The 17,920-nt window shown below is 36.5% G+C and overlaps 1 protein-coding gene across 1 annotated transcript; it reads right to left on the bottom strand.

Annotated features, from left to right (window-relative positions):
* Window positions 1–260: 260 nt before the first annotated feature.
* Window positions 261–16,939, bottom strand: LOC135468233 (calcipressin-2-like). The gene is made up of 4 exons (XM_064746370.1): window positions 16,515–16,939; window positions 12,839–13,012; window positions 3,009–3,180; window positions 261–2,546 (listed from the first exon to the last, which is right to left on the bottom strand). The coding sequence occupies exons 1-4, from the start codon at window positions 16,692–16,694 to the stop codon at window positions 2,416–2,418; spliced, it is 657 nt and encodes a 218-aa protein (XP_064602440.1). The 5' UTR covers window positions 16,695–16,939; the 3' UTR covers window positions 261–2,415.
* Between the last annotated feature and the right edge of the window lie 981 nt (window positions 16,940–17,920).

Genomic DNA, 17,920 nt, shown 5'->3' with positions numbered 1-17,920 from the left:
GAGAATTATATGTACCTGACCCATTAACAGACTTAGTTCATGCGGACTGCGGTGCCTATAGACTTTTTTCTCTGTGGACAATTACTGAAGGATTGTAAATGCAGAAAACCTGAGGACTCAACACTCTCTGCTTAAGGGCATACATCTTCACAAGTAAATACCACTTAAGTGAAACGTGTTAGCCTACGGCCTAAGTGTATTACCTCTGATTAAGACTGTGATTTAACTGGAGTTTTTGTACTTTATTATAAAATTGCAGAATGTCTTCTGCTTCCCCCTATTTAGGATGTAAAACACTGTTTTTGTACAAAATTTCCTAGAACCTTTATCATTATTTAGAATATTTTATGTGAAGGAATATGCCCTCACCTCAAGTAGAGTAGACACATTAGTAATAGGTGATGTAACTACACATCATGGGGAGTTTAATAAGATTGCTGCTCATCAAAAAAATAAACAACAAAACAGATTTTTCTTTCTATATCCACTTCAAAAGAAGGTGATTTCTGACATGTTTAATATAATAATAGTCTTGTAATAAAATCTCAGGAGACAAGTTTATTGGCATTGTATAAAACCTTTTGAGAGTAGGAACATATGTACACACATTCATATGTGGAAAAAAGAACTCAATCTTCATGAAAACAGCTACATTACAGTTACCATACAAACAAAAATCATTGCATTTCACCCCATACACAGACAGACAAATCAAAAATCTTATTTGAAAGATTCGATTTTTATTGTCTCTGAGACAAGGAATATAATGCTGATTAGCAAAATAGCATGAAAAAATAAATAGCTCATAAGTAATTAAGTAAATATTAAGGGAGTCAAATTAGATTGTCAGGTTACATTGCTAACTACAGATTCATCAGTACATGACTATACATCAATGAACGAAACTTCTCAACCACAAAGTCAATGGGGAGCTTGTAAAACTCCTTCACGCCTGTATCAGAAGTACTAAACAGTACAGTTCCTTCACTATCAACTTAAAGATATCAAAAGCGGAGATATCACTTCTAAACAGATTTTGAATGTTAACAAAATCATCCAATTAATTGCAGAAAATGATATTTAGCATCCATGAACAAAGCGCTGCAATGACACAATGTAGTGAGTACACTGTACATCACTTGATACAGTAATGCAAAACATAAGTATATGTACATGAATATACAATATGCAAAGGTGCTTGCATGTAATATGATCACACATCTGGGTTTGAGAATAAATGCACCCAGTCTATAACAGACAAACAATGAGTGAAATGAACTGTCAATTTCTGGGTGAAACAAATGCATTTGAGACAATTGTATCTTGCATATGAGACACATGTTACAATGATGTACAAGTATCATACAAAGTTAGCTCCAGTATAAATCAAAAAAGGCAAGTATCCTATTTTATCCCATGCTAACAGAAAAGGAGACAACTACCTGTGAGATAATTAAACTTGATACTTGAAATCGGAAAGAACAATAAAAAGTAAGACCAATAATTCGTTCTGCCAAATAAAATTTAACAGAGGATTTTAACAGGAAGATACTGAAAGAAATTCAGACTACAATACAAATGAAATGAAATAAAATGAGACAGAGAAAACTAAAAAAGAGCATCCAGACTTAAACTTTGCTGTTCTCATACACCATTAAACTGTTACAAAGAAACCTTGTAGGCCACACCTAAAGACAAGAGTAATGAACTTAACTGTGGTCAGTATTTCACCACAAACAGCACCAAATGTCATTCACAAATGTGCCAAACGGACTACTGTACTTGTCCTCAGTGGTACACTCAACATGTATATGTACGTACTCCATAACAGAACCATGGAAAATCAAACCAAACAATTCATCACTTGAAAAACAATGGATAAACAAGTTGAATTTTCATAACTTTGAATACCATTGAAAAACAAGCTGACTTGTTTGGTAAGTAAAAACCAAGCTAACTGTTCATAGCCTAAGAGAACTATAAAAATCCAAACTGAACTGTTCACTGCCTGATAACCCATGGGAAACCAAGCTGAGCTGTTCACCGCCTGAAAACCCATTGGAAACCAAACTGAACTGTTCACAACCATGATAACCCTTAACACGCAAGCAGAATTATTCACCATCTGGAAAATTCAGTTCCAGAAGCTACGCGGAAAACCAGGCTGAACACCTCATCACAGAGAAAATCATGGAAAACCGAGCTGAGATGCCCAAGGTCAAGGGAAAACCACGCTGTAGTGTTGATCATCCAGAAAAACTATTCTACCTTAATCATCTTTCAGAATCAACAAATTCCACGCTGCGAATCTGTTAAAGAAGACAAAACTTCTAACCGAGATGATATGGGCAGCTGGTTGAGTAGCAGTCATCATTATGCCCTATCTGTAGTGTTGGGAGACATTTGGGTCCTCCCTCATGATCTGTCTGGACAGCGTGTCTGCACAATTGTGGGTCGGGGACAGACTGAGGGGTCTTGCTCCTCACACAGGTGAACTACAATACCTGGCTGATTGCTGGATTGGGGGTGAAGCTCATGCGTCTCACCTGTCATCAACAACACAATAAACAACAAAAGGTGAGAAACGATCAAGGTAACTGACAACAAAAGTAGCCAATTCTAAAATATGCTTAACATGCTCAAGAATTATTGTGTATTATTAAAACATAGTTGTTTCAATTTGAAACAGAAATATTAAAACATTAAAAGGCTCAAGAAAATATCTTTATGGTTAAATTTCTAGCCATTTTGGATTAAATACACAAAGATTAGACTTTAGTCTGCATTTTTACAGGCAAATAAATAAAATATTACTTAGTTTTGATGCTGAAACTCAAATTTTCTCTTTCCAAAGAAAGCTTTTTAAAACAAACAGAATCAGGTAAAGTGAGTAACTTGTCCAAGACTCATGGTCAAAATGCTTAGTCATATACAGAGATATGTATTCAGATGGTGGCTACAACATAGACTGTAATAATGAAAATGCAATGAAATCTGGTAACCCTTACCTGGAGTGAGTTTGGAGAGAGCCGCTATGAGATCGTAGTTGACTATAGGTGAGGCCTCGGGCACAGGTTCCCAGCCCACAGGAGGGGAAGCAGGAGGGGATATGAGGAACTGTTTCTCTGGGGCAGGGGGCATCAGGTTAGGGCCTGTGTTAGACATCTGCTCAGATTTAGGCTGTAACAACAAAAACAACACAAACCCATTAGTGTTCCAGCATACCACCATACCAAGAGTTGATGATTTGGGATGAATTATACTCATTTCTTGTCACCACCAATATCATTTTACCTTCAGAATTCATAATTTAATCTTGCCACAGAAGATGAGAAAGTAAAACAAAATCTAGCTCAAATAATAATAATGAAAACTGAAAACTCTTCTGCAACCTGTAAACCATACAAATAAGCTTTCTTTTTAAAGAGTATAAATGGCCTTAAAAGATATTAAGTCTTCATCAACTCTAAAATTGTAAATGTTGTCAAAACAACTATTGGAAAAATAACAGGAGAGGAGGGGTGGGGGGTCTGTATTTACACCTAGCTTGTCGTCATAGTCATTTAGATTCACATCTGCGTCACTTGAGGACCAATAAAATAAATCAATAACCATCCATACAACGTTATCCCCTTACATGTATATATACAGGTACCTACGTTGCACTTACATTTGATGAGCTGCTGGGGAACGTATTTATATACACATATTCAACATTCTTAGGCCAATTAGCCCTACGAGTTACACACATGAACACTGCAGATATAGCTGCTTTGAAGACATTGTAATGGACTATACAATAGGCTATGGTGTTCAAAACTGAAAACATACATTTGCTATTAAACTGTCCCCGGATATGATTACCAACCTTACTCCCCATTGAGATCATATGCAGGGCAAAACTATCCTTCCTTAGCTCTTCTAGTGACTTTCGGGTTAAAAGATCTTATACATTATGTCACAGCTAACCACTGGACACTGAATACTTCATGTACATATCCTTATCAGTACACATGTATATCACAAGTTCCTCACCACAAAGTTTGAACTGACAGGATTGGTTCCTCTATACAGCTGTAAATTAATCCAAATCACTAATGTCAATAAACATGACTTTGTGACACTAATATCAGCGATAAGTAACCTGTTTATTTCACTTACAATAAAGGCTCAAGTCATGTGTGTCACACCTGCCCTAATAAAGTCACATAACATGTGGTGATTGTATTAGCTCTGCAGGGTAGTCTCATGACACCCCACTATACATGTAGACTACAGTATGGTCAGACACCCATGAAACATTCAGCATTATTCAATGTAATCAGATATGCAGTACAGATCTTTAAGAACCAATGATGGTTGGCAGAACCTTAATTGACAGGCTTAATAATACACTCTATGGAATTCAATTTTATAGTTTGGGCAAAATAACAACCTTCATATAGCCTGACTGCTGTGAAGACATAAACAGGTCTGCACGTATCTCATTGGAATTCAGAGCGTGCATATTTACATACATGTAATTGCATTCGATAAACAAACTAATAAATATACAAAATGAGCCCCACAGTAAAAGTGTAGAATATGAAAATTCTAACAAAAAAAGTCAGGCCACAATGTAAATTTCAACTTTTGAGAGCAATTTCTCCATCAGTAATATAAGCATGAATTTCCAGCTAAACATGTAAAAACCTGATTTCCCCGCTTGTACAAATATGCAGAGACAGAACTTACCATAATTATGCAGGCTTCACAAGTGATCACTGATACAACACCTTGTATAACAATCACTCCGATGTGATATAGAGACTCAAGTTCTACGACAGGCTATAACTCTGGACTCAATAGATAATGGTAGCTTATTGAGACACCAATGGAGACTGAAGAAATCTGACAAATGCTACATTACTTGTGGGACTTCCCTTATAAATATACCTACAGATACATAGTCGGATTGGAGGACTATGCATGCATGTCATCAGTTATGAAAGGACGTCAGCACGACTTATACAAGCATTCTATTTCTGGTAAATACATCAAAGCACGCATGAGAGTTTTCTGAAATAGTCAATAAGGCCCTAGATTAAAGTGATGCATGAGTATCGCCTACTCATTTCCTGCTCCACCGGGTTGTCCACGTGATAATTGGCAAGTGTTGTTACAGCTAAGGTTGACTACTTGCCACTGCTCTTCCAACGTCAATTTGTTATAGTGTTACTAATGAGCCGGAATGCGTCATCACTATAATCTTAGGCTTCACACCAATCTCCACGGCAAGAGGTAAGAGGTGTTCAGCGAGGGTTATCTTTGTCACTGCTTTGAATCTTTACATACAGAGCTACATTACCTGATGTCTCTTGAAATCAGAATAAAAGACAGCTGGGGACAAACACAATTAAAACATCCACCAAAAAACAGCACCTGCTAGGTCTTGTGGTAACGAATAATAGAAAATAACTGCTGAAAAATTTCTCTTTGCCTCTGGAAAAGAGAAGGCCAGGTAAATACACATGACTTCTCCCTGGGTTTTTTTTTTTGCACGCATGTAGACGTTTTGGGGAAAATTTGTCCACCCTAAATAAAGCATATTTACTTCATGAGATATAAAAAAGGTGTTTTTTTCCTGTTCAAGTAGTCAGAGTTTGTTCAAGACAACCCAAGGAGATTTTTGAGAATATGATGAATCATATTGAATAAAGTGTGTAAAACTGATTTGTAGCAGACAGACAGACAGACAGACGAGGTGTAAAGCTATAGTTGGACTAATAAAACAAAGACAGTCCCATACATCATAACACCACAGTACTCTAGTGTATATTTGGGTGTGTTGGGTTTATAATTTGTTTGGTCAGCAAACTTGTACATGTACATGTACATAAACTTTCATCTTAAGTTATTATATATAAAGTATGTATATAGACACTTTGTAGGTGTATGATTTCCTCAATAACTGTTTGTTATGATGTAGACTTTTGTGAAGGCTGAATGTAATTATTCTAACAGTTCAGCAATACTTCTTCCTGGGTGACGTATTTTCTATTCTGATTCTTGTAATTATGTTTAAACATGCCAACGTGTGGCTTAGCGCTGATATGGCATGGTTCATGCCACAGCAACAACACCTAACTCTGACTTTAGCTATGACATGTAATGCTTCCTACTGGCAACCTTTGAACATGGCTTGGTCAAGAATTAATGTAAGACAACAAGCAGGGATTGGTATCAGGATGGGATAACACACCATCCAAATTTATCGCTGTTATGAAAATGTACTTCAAACTGATATGTAATCAAAACATGATAAAGTTCACGATTAGTGTTGCACTAAACTGGTAGCTTTGGTACATCTTATAATAATGTGATGTTGTTTAGGAAAGCAGAAGTACATTTACATGACGTACACTGTATTCAGCATCAACTGCATAATCTGAGTTGATTGAATTTACATAACCATGGTTGTGTCTTACGCACTTATGTGACGTCATGTGACAATACCACCACGTCAACCATAGCAAATTTCCCAAATATGACAGAGCTCTCCTGAATGCTTTAAGATAAATACTATCAATAGAGGCTCACATCTGTGATAGACTGGGGGCTTTGCAGTAATATATGTTGCATTTTTGTTGCATTTTTAACATTAGATGGATTTTAAACAAAAAATGGGAAAGATGCTGGATTGACCTGAAAGATGCTTGATTGACCTATACATGTAACAAGAAAAGAACGATTTCCAGGAGCAGTGTTTAAGGGTTAAATATCCCTGTCTTGGTGTTGTTGTCTTGGTGTTTATTGTGTAGCCCGAGAATACCTGAGTAAACAAGGATTAGCAGTATCGGGTTACACAACACACACCAAGACAAAGGTGTTGAAGTCTATCCTAACAAACAGAAAATGGCAAAAAATGATATATTTCATACTGCCGTTCTCTTCACTTATTCCCCAGATGTCATTGCATTTCAGATTAAAAAACGACATGCTTAGGGCCATTGCAGTTGACCTGCAGAGATTTCAAAGCTGTGTCTTAATGTTGCATGATGAAGAAATGTAAAATTTTCCACTAAATGTTTTGTGACATGATATCACTGAGCTCAGGACTGAAATGTCATGAAACAAATGTCTCCCTTTTTCACTTCATGGCGCCTGGGTGACATGTAAAATATCAAAAATGTTAATACAAAAATGATATCTATAAACTGTGCAAAATACACTTTTATCACTACAAGAAATTTATATAGTTCACCTTTGTATAAGTCATAAAAATCATAAAATTATCCTCATCTTGAAGATTCAAAGACTTAAATATACTCAAAACTCTTCTGAAAAGTTATACTGTACTCCTGAGGAGTATTAAAAACAAAATTATAAACGAAAACCTGTGGCTGTTGCATGGAGGCAGAGAATCAAATAATGCTGTCTAATTCCAAACAAAATTCCCTATTTGTGATATTGTGTATATTACAAGTCTATCCATGCATGCTTTCAGTCCCACTGCAAGCCTTTCTTTTAGACATACTGAATAGATCTCTCTCATGAGAAAAAGAATTTAAATGCTTACATTACCAATCTTGGTCTCATTCATTGTAGTGATTTACACATTCAATCATTGGAACTTGGCATTGCGCAATATATTGTTTATGCAGATGCGTACATACATGCATACATGTATGTTTATGAACAAAGTCAAACATAAAACATATCAGCCTCATCTGAGCACTGCAAAATCTCATGTTTCAAAAGCATTTCACTCAGCATAAACAATTTAGTAAACAAAAAAAAATTCAATTAATAAATCAATCAATCAATCTTCTTTCCCATACACTGCCTGATGTTCTTTCACCTGATTAGTGATATATATATACAAGTACTTCATTTTAGTGTTTTCTTTGCATTTAAATGAAGATGTACAAGTACTGTTCAAATCCGTGCATATTTATTTATCTGACTGGGGTTTAATGCTGTACTCCAGAATATTTCACTTCAATGGCAATGAAAAACATCGACCTATGCCAGACACATGTATTTATCAGACATTTGAACCTCCTTTACACTTCTGAGTGAGTTGAGTGAGTGCTTGGGGGTTAACGTCGTACTCAACAAATTTTCAGACGTATGACAACGAAGAAGTCCTTAGAGTTAATATGTAATGTGCCTCCTTGTTGCAGGACGAATTCCATCGCTCTTTTATCTAGTGCTGCTTCACTGTGACGACTTACTAAAGGCAAGTAGCCCCCCCCCCCCCCCCCCCAACACCTTTACCAGCGATGCCTAGATTTGAGCACGTGACCTCACTCATCAAAGCCTAATCGGCCACGGGACTGCAAGGCTTTAGGCAACTGAGCTACATTGTAGCTTATCATGCATAAACATTTCTGGCACGATAGTCTGATCGCAGTCACACTGATAAATAAAGTTCACAAGATTAAGAGTAATGATCTCTGCCAAGTGTCTGTTGCAACAGCACCTCACTAACATGATTTATACTATAGTGCTGTGCAACACTTGACTACCCTAGTACCATGTGTTAATGGATGCTTCATATAATTTTGTTAATCTATCACACACTAAATTTCCGAAAATTTTGTCCAAGGCTGAGTTGCTCATTTTTCCAGTTTCTGAGAGTTCTTTTCCTATTAGAAGTTTTTTTTGATGTTTGTTTGGACAGTAGGATGATATGATTGTGGGAAAATGTTAAGTTTCAACAACGAAAGTAGTAAATATCTGATAACATCTATTTTCCTCCAAAAATGTTCCTTTTCATCCAAAATGTTATGTCATTTACAGTAATTACTTTGACAATGAACATTCCATTAGACAGATCAGAAAATATTTTCTATGAACTTATGTTTAACTTTTTATGTTTAAAGTCAAATTCGTTTTAATCACAAATTGCATGTGTGCATTAAATTTGTCCTTCAATGACCTTATGAACTGGTGCAAATCATGCCACACAGTAATACTGTAACTTACGAAGAGACTACGTTTTAGTTCTATAAATATGCGAAATTTTGCCTCAATCATGTAACTTCATCTCAAGGCAAAATCATGGGAATCTAATTTTAGGTTCCCGCAATACCCTAACATTTGAATCTAGACCTACATTTACTTTAGGGTTTAACCCTAAAATAAATGAGAACTATACTTTGAAACTGGGTAACTTGAACTCTTCGGTCAAATGTGAAATCAGATCATTTAAAGAATGAGATTGAGCAGCACTGAAAATTAAAAATCAAACTTGATCATTTGTCAATCTGAAGCTATATGTAATTGTAACAACAAACAACCGTTAAACTGAGTTACTAATATGTCCAGTTGTACGTCAGATTTTTTCCCCCTCTGAATGAATCCAAATACAATTCCGAACTTTTATTGACGAAAATATTTCGGTGATTTCCGGCTTCCAGATTCCGGTCTCAAATCGAACCCTGCAGTGAGACCTCATCTTCTAACAAACCATTTACATGAATGAAGTAGTTACTCTCTTCCATATTACATGTAAAAACTGTTTATAAAGTCATCAGCGTAGTTATACCAAACTCTGCACCCATTAAAATGTATCTAGGGGTTCTTTTTCACAGCTTAACCTAATCTCTGAACATTCATTAGCTTGGGTTTTAAGGAGCTTTTTTTTAAAGCAAAAACCCTTTTTCGGTTTTTGGTAGAAAGTGGCAGCCCATTTAATGTCATAAATTAAGCCCACTCTTTATCTTTAAGTAACCAGTAACGAGACACAAGACCTTAACTCGGCCACTGCCTTATTAAACCTGGGATCCGCTTGTATGGCTTCCATTTAAGGCAAATATGAAATGGCAGCTTGAAATAAGTAAATTAAGGTTGTGAAGTTCACAAAAAAACAGCGCTGCCAGGTCATTATACATGAAGCACAAACAACATGTCACAGTAAACTTATGTCACTTGTTTACAAAAGTGAACAATGGATGCCAAGGATAACACAATTGATTTGAAGATAAACAGAAGTAAACAGGAATTTTTGTGGGAAGAAATTGCATGTGTGGCACAGCCATGACAATTAACACGCCCACGGATCTATTCTGGTATACCTAGACAGTTATACTCAGAAACAATTATTCCTACTTTATCGCACATATAAACAAGCAAGCACAAAACTGTGGAGATCTGCTTCCATTAACAGTAAAACATACAGATGTATGTACATCAACATATATATCATATGTAGCAATAAAGAGTATCAAAACAGTCCTACACACATGAATCATGTATAGCAATAAAGCCTCAGTGTCAAAGAAGTTTACATGTACATGTACCGGTATCTGTATGTATTCTGATCTAGGCAGAACTTTTGAATAGGGGAGTTTCAAGTTCAAACCCTTTGATCACTGAAGGTAACAAAAAGCCAACTGATCATTTGACCAGTCAACAATGTTAAATAAGTCATACTTATCAAGGCACGGCCGTTTGAAAAAGACTTCATGAAAAGCAATTTAGAGTAGACAAACAATGGAGAATTTATTTATTTATTTGATTGGTGTTTTACGCTGTACTCAAGAATATTTCACTTATATGAAGGCGGCCAGCCTTATGGTAGGTGGAAACCTGGCAGAGCCTGGTGGAAACCCACGACCATCCGCATATTGCTGAGAGACCTTCCCACGTATGGCTGGAGAGGAAGCCAGCATGAGCTGGACTTGAACTCACAGTGACCGTGTTGGTGAGAGGCTCCTGGGTCATTACGCTGCGCTAGCGCGCTAACCAACTGAGCCACAGAGGCCGGCAAACAATGGAGAAAACTGAAGAGCTGAACGTTTATGAAAATAAGACGTTCATAGAGGAAAGAGGTGTCTGGAACACAACAATATACGGGTTATTGGTAAATTAATATCAACAAAGATTGCATTACACTTTCGCACGTAGGTCTACTTTTAAATTTAAGCTGCAAGATTTCGCAGCTCTGAACTCCCCAATTACCTAATACTGGCTACACTCATTTTAATGTTTCCAAAACACAAAATCAGTGATTTATTCTTTGATGACCTAATGTACATAGGGTAAACTATTTGGTATTAAAGTTATACCTTTTTCACATGGTAACAATTTAGGCGCTGGCTAATACTGGCTACACCGGTTTAGATTTGATCTTGATTGTGCCAGTTATAAAAATGCTTGCCTTCCCGTGGCAATGAAGTCAAGCTGATTTTAAGGAATTTATCCATTGACACTGTCAGATTTAAGCCAGTTTAGTAATAACATCAATCCAAAAATATCTATTCAGGTGATTTGACCCAGTTATCGTTCACACAGGAGAAATACACTAGCTTAAAGCCACGTTGCTAGAAGGGGCAAATAAACCAGATTAATTGCCCCTGCTTTGCCACGTGGGCGATGTCAAAATGGCTCAAAGCCACTTTCGCATTTAAACCAGCTTAATTTTGCCCAAGTATTAGCTGGTTAAAGATACACACACAAATACGTTAAACATGATTTTATGCTGATTTTAAACACAAATATCAACACTCAAGACTCATGAGGTAGAAGTATGAATTGACAACAGATAAGTGTCCAGTTATGTATTTGAAATTAAGGTAAAAAGGTCAAACGGCACAAGTAAGAATCACAATTATCACTTCTACAAAACATCATGAAATTTCTTTTAATAGGTTGATAGGTTAATATGTTTTAATAGCGATACAGTGGTGAACAAAATGTTGATAGTTGTGCATACTAAGCTGTTTTATATGCAAATTAATGCAAGGATAGACATGCACGAGACCCAATAATCATCTGATGCAGTTAAAGCTCATGACTTTCCCGTTAGCAGGTTCAAACATATGGCACTCATAAAGATGTGCGATAAACAGACAGACGGGCAAGAGACAGACAGGACCATCACAATACTACTTAGCCCATGAATAAAACAATTCACATTACTGGCAATATAACCATGCCACATTTATTTTACTGCAACTAAGCTTAAATTAATTCATAATTCTTTGAAATTCTTTCTTTGAAACTTAACTTTTAACACGGTAACTAAACTTACCAAGGTTGAAATTTCTATTACATTGTACCCCATTCACTCCCCAAAGTTTAGCTTGCAATACATCTGTGTACAGACGCCATTTATAATCAACCATGAAAAACCTTCTTTTTACCTCAACCGTAATAGTTCTAGGGCAAAATAGAAAATAACAAAGGCGTGGTGCTTGACCTTGAATAGTTAAGAATCTGGGGCCACTTTCAAAAACTTCATAAGTCATATTTCTCTTAACTTTTTTCGTAAAAGACATTGCCATAAAGCGACGTCATTTTTGAGAAAAGTTATCAATAAGTGATTTCCAATGTTTTGTGAAAGTGGTCCCAGTAAAGAATCTTTCATTTCACCAAAGAACAAATTACATCATATAAATTAAATGTTCTGGAGAAATTAAAACTTCAAAGAGCAAACTAAAATACTTCATAAGTATGTAATGCCTGTTCAATGATAAGGTCATATTGTTAGATTGTAATGCGAATTAGTAAACCTGTTTAGTTTCTACAGTCTTAATGACTGAGTCTCTATCAAGTCACAATACTGTAAGTCTTCCACCTTTTCAAAGGTTTGCAAGGTATTTATTCAAGCATATTCTGAAGGCATTACTCTGTGTTGAATAATAAAATGATACTTTTTGTGAAGCCCTGAAATTGGCCAATCCAACCAATGTAGCTTTGTCTTTGTGATCAAATTATAAATCTGCATAAAATGCACTGAATGTTGCTCTTTCTATACAAAAAGGTTGAGGAAGTAGGGTATTTATACATGCATGTATCAACATCGAAACTGATCAACATCAAAACTTTAAATGATGACAATCCATCCTACCTGTACAAAATAGCACTTGACAGTTTTTCCACAAATTTGATTTTCATTAAAATGGATTCTTGCCCTCGTTGCCACGGCAGCTGATGTGTAATTCACCCGTGCTCGTCGAAAACTTTTGAGGTAGTTGAAAGTGGCATCTGGATGGTACTGTCTAAATGTGGCTTCAAATTCTGCCTGTCAAAAGAAGTACATGTATATTCAGAATGATAAAATATCCTGTAATAGCCAATACATGTTGATTATTTATAAAACACTATGTCATAATACATACTTTTAATGGCTGGAATACTTATACAGATCTTAAATATAAACTAGCTTACAAAACCTTACACAAATAGAATTTTCAAGTGTTCTGACCCAGATAAACTTATTTATTTTTATTGAACAGTCATCTCTCAATTCTCCACAAGGAAAGCATGTACAGCTTTAAGGATTCCCTTGATGAGTGGAGGAAATAAAGACAAGTGCAAGGCCAATACCTTGTTGTAAGGTGTGGGCCCTAGAATAGAGCAAGCTGTAAACCACTACAATATTTGAATTAAATAAGCATTCTGAAAGCACACCTGCTACATTATATGTCCCTATTGTCTTAGCTGTCAGAATAATAACAACATGTATGTTACGACCTGAAACACGAACTAAACCCGTAACTTGTCCCGGTGATGATGTACTAAGTTTCAACCACATATAATCAGTCACTTTCAAAAAATAGAAGTTCAGAAAATTACTTCTCAACAGAGTGGCTGTCACAGGACTGAAAGATATGTAACACAGACTAAATTAATGAGTACCCAACACACGCCAATGTACAGGTGGGTGCATTCTTTATATCCTATCCTGAAACCTGCACATGATTTAGAGAAAGGTCAAAACAAATGAATATTGGTTTAACAATTTGAGATCAAGACTATGAGAGGCATATTCATGGGTGTTCAGGCAATGCCTTCCACTGATAAGGTTTTCTTGGTCCATATGCTACACAGACTTGTAAGTGAACTGAAAAGCTCTTGACTTCTGCAAAACTCGTGTCTAAATACCTCTTTGGCCTGTGTAAATACAAGGTTGACGATCCTCTCCTTCAATGTTCACTGTGAAAAGCATCGACGTCACTGTACAACATGACAGCAACCTACCATAAATACTCCTATCTCTCTTCCTATTACATAAAGATGTGGCAGCTTTAAATTGAAAATTAATAGCTCACTAATTTTTTCATGCCATTTTGCATTTTTGCTAAACAACCTAGTCGTAAAATGTATGTACATATCTTTATTTCTGTTTCACTCAATTTTCATACAATGATACTGATTAAATTATGCCCTGAAAAAAACAAAGGTTATGTTATGTTCCTTTACTCTTTATAGTCATTGCAATACAAAAGGCATGATTTTATGGCATTTGGGATGTGGAATACAACTTGCACAGTCATGTTTGTTGGCTCAACTGCGTCGTTAGCAGGTATCATAAAATCAAGTCTTTTAGCCACAGTAGTTTGCCAGAGCCCCCACCTTATCGCGCCTAAATCTCCTGAAACCTCTACCTTTCCTCGCTTATCAGATACCTGTAGAGGACTAATCAAATCAGCAGTTACAAAGACAAGGTTGATCCTTTCATTAGCCAATGCATTTCAAAAACAATAAATGTACTACCTCCATATTTATATAGGCTATTACTTCTGACATTCACTCGGTGGGTAGACATTTAACTGGTGACACATGCAATTATGAACACAAATCTACTTGGCTGATAAAGCCTATCTCTGTTGCTCTAATCAACCTGGTACTGTGTCTAACGTATAACCTATGTCCTGTCAACCAGAAATATTCATAAAAATCCACATTTTAGCACACTTTGGAGTCATTTTGACCCCTCAATGTGAAACATAAATTTTGAAATGTAAAATATACCAAACCGGACATAAATACTTGAGAGTGCTGAAAGGAAGTAATCGTTGGAAATTTTGTTCAGTCCACGTCCTGAAAAAACACTTAAAGCCATTACTGCTCTTAAAGCCATTACTGCTGATGTCTTTGTTTGATAATATTTTTCTGTCCATTTTGCTAAAAGACATGGAGTTATTTTATTAGTGGAAAACTATACAAGTTGAAATTGTAGAACGTGGTGCCGTACGCATCCAAATTCTAAAATTTCAACTCTCCCACATTTACTGGGCTAAAGTGAACAACAATGACCAGATAAAGAGTCATTATCTGTATTCTTTTATGCCTAATTTAAACTTTTACACATCTATTAGGCTGGAAAAAAGAGAGCAAACAAAACACAAATAAACATCCTTTTCCCCATCTGCCGCTACGCACATTCTCTTGTCAACAAATGTGCGAGCCTCTGAAAATGACCAATTTCCCACTTCAACTCAAGGGGTGAAGTATGTATGCAGCAAATCAATTATAAGTGCGGCCATGTTGTGTTGTTAATCTATTCTCGTGCCGTCTATGTTAATGAATTTTATTGACAAGTGGGATGAACACCTGTGAGAATCCCCTTCTTTGAAATGACTTTGCCCTAGGTCTTGTGTTGTGAGGCGAGTCGCAACGCGAAGCGAATATTTGATTTCCCCCTTGATGTTCAAAGTTGCATGCAGTAGGAAATCCAAAGTATAATATTAAAGCATTAATCAAATTTTTACTGCATGAGCAGAGAGAAAAAAAAATTAGTTGTCCTAGCTGGCTTCCCATCTAAGTTCAACTTTTGATGTGCCCTTTTCCCAGGTCAGTGTGTTTGGAGTCAGACACACAAAAGAATTGGAGGCCAGCTAAATGTCGACTGATGAGGTAAATGTTAGTCCATCTAGATGTACGCAGTGCGCTATTTTAAAACTCTGACATTCATTGTAACACTGAGTCCATCAGCGACTCTCAAACAAATGGCTGCACATTTGCTCACTCCAACACGATGGAGACGGACTCAACGAGTTCCGTGCTCATGGCACCCAAACTTACCTGCACTAAAAAGACAATTTCTTTTTTATGCCTTTTTGGATTGAATTAAGAAGTTCGAAGTTGTTCTTGCAGACGACAATTGAAATGTAATAGTTTTTTTGAGAATTTCAATACAAAAACTAAGTCACATTTCAAACCTAGAAGTAGGTCAAGTGACACTTCTAACTGGCTGCTGACCGCTGCTGACTTGGTACCGAAGTTCTAGCAGTCAATGTGACCACCAGTCAGCAAGTTAATTAGTTTCATAGGTGAGGATAGTGAATTAAGAGGATAGTATTAGAGATTCCACTATAAAATTACACAGAAATGAGCAGAGGAGGTGAGTTAGATTGCGATGAGTGGGAAGGAGATGGGAGTTTGAAATGTGCGCCATGTTTTTTGAGAGGTGTTGATGGACTCAGTGTTGTGATGAATGTCAGAATTTTAAAATAGCACACTGAGTCCATCTGTATGGACCAGGTAAATGTCAGAATGTTAAACAGGGAGGAAGACCATTCAGCTCGCCGAATTACAGTCACTGGGACCCTCCTTTGAGATCCATTGGTTCTTCAATAAAATGACGTCATTCGATCACATGACAGCAGCCTCAAATTTAAATTCCCCATAAAATCTTCCACTGATCCTCAAATCTCGGGGGCATGAATACATCAGTGCAATAGGCAATATTAAAAGGTCACACAGGGTCCATTTTTCGAGATTTTAGACGCCGTACTCACTTTCACTTCATCGCTTTCATACACTTCGTCCGCAACATTTGTGACGATCAACGACTTCGGGAGATCATGTGTTTCTTCTTCGTTTATGTCACAGTGAAACCCATTGTCTTCATTAACAATTTGAATAACGTCGTTGACTTCATCTTGTCCCTGACTCCCGTTGTCAGGCGTGTCCGCCATTTTCTCTCGGCCCAACGTGTTATAAGCCACTGTCGATTTCAGCAGACGACGGTTTCGTTTACAACACGTTTTCTAAAGTGACCACAGAATAAAGCTGTAACTACTTTCTTGTGTGCCATAAATGGCTGCTTGCGTAAACACCACACTTATTCACCGAAAAAGCGGAGGGTGGCCGGCACTTTCTCTGCGTTTCACTTTCTCACTAGTTTGTCAACTCATCAGGATTTGTTGCACAAATTTATCTCCCCTTGTACAAAGAAAGTGCGTGCATCTGAATCATCTTGAATCATTCAAATGCTAACACAATGATCTTTAGCCGTAAAGGTGACATGCAGATAGCTATTTGTCCCAAAAAATTCGAACTCCTGTGTCCCGAGTGTTGTCACGTACGTTGCTCTGGAAGATTTTTTTATCTGTCTATAGCAAACTCACTTTAATATTCCTTTTAAGTTTTAAGTTTTGTTTCAAAGACATAAAATAGTTCACAACGAATGCGCTGAAGTGCATGAATGGCAGAGAAGTTTAGATGTAAAAAAAAAAAAAACAGCATAGGTTTCATTTCGTTTTATTACATTTTTGATTGTTAACGTCCTAAATTGCAATTGTAAATGGTATTCACAATTGGCAATGATTATAAAATTTAATGTACTTTGATATCGTAAATAAAACTGAAAAAGAAAGAAAGAAAAGAAAAATATGACAACTTTCTGCAAATGAAGGCTTACTTTTCCAAGGGAGATAATCCTATTGCCACAAGAATGAAACCAACACGTGGTTCCGATAGCACGCCACTCGGTAAGTCTATGAAACAAGCAAATGGAAGATTACAGTATGTGACGTCGACCTAATGTGTCGAAGTGACACTTTTCACCAGATATTTATCTTTATTTATAGTAATGAAATGAGAAACTGGAATGACCTTGACTCTTGGTCATGATATTCACATGGTATGCATGCCTGGACATCTCGAAAATTGGAGCCTTTATAGGACCTCTTTACGTATATTAGTATTTAGGAAACACATGGATTGGAATTTTCACCCGAAGTAAACGAATTGGCTCAAAAGTAATAAGGTTAGGAAAAATTAGAAAATCAAATAATGGATTGTATTGTGGCAAGGTAAATTGTGATTGTTTTTCTCCATTTTTTTTAGTGGTTTCTGTAGATTGTTAGCTCTGGATGACTACGCCAAGCTCTTTTCTACTTGTCTTTTCTACTTTCTGTAA

Source organism: Liolophura sinensis, chromosome 1 (genome assembly GCF_032854445.1).
Source record: "Liolophura sinensis isolate JHLJ2023 chromosome 1, CUHK_Ljap_v2, whole genome shotgun sequence".
Lineage (NCBI taxonomy): Eukaryota > Metazoa > Mollusca > Polyplacophora > Chitonida > Chitonidae > Liolophura > Liolophura sinensis.
This window is presented reverse-complemented; position numbering and strand designations above follow the sequence as displayed.

Coding starts and splice junctions, on each gene's coding strand:
- LOC135468233 (XM_064746370.1), bottom strand. CDS start 16,694: ATGGCGGACACGCCTGACAACGGGAGTCAGGGACAAGATGAAGTCAAC. Junction 13,013..16,514: donor ATGAAAGCGATGAAGTGAAA/GTGAGTACGGCG, acceptor TTCTTTTGACAG/GCAGAATTTGAAGCCACATT. Junction 3,181..12,838: donor TCAAGTGCTATTTTGTACAG/GTAGGATGGATT, acceptor TTGTTGTTACAG/CCTAAATCTGAGCAGATGTC.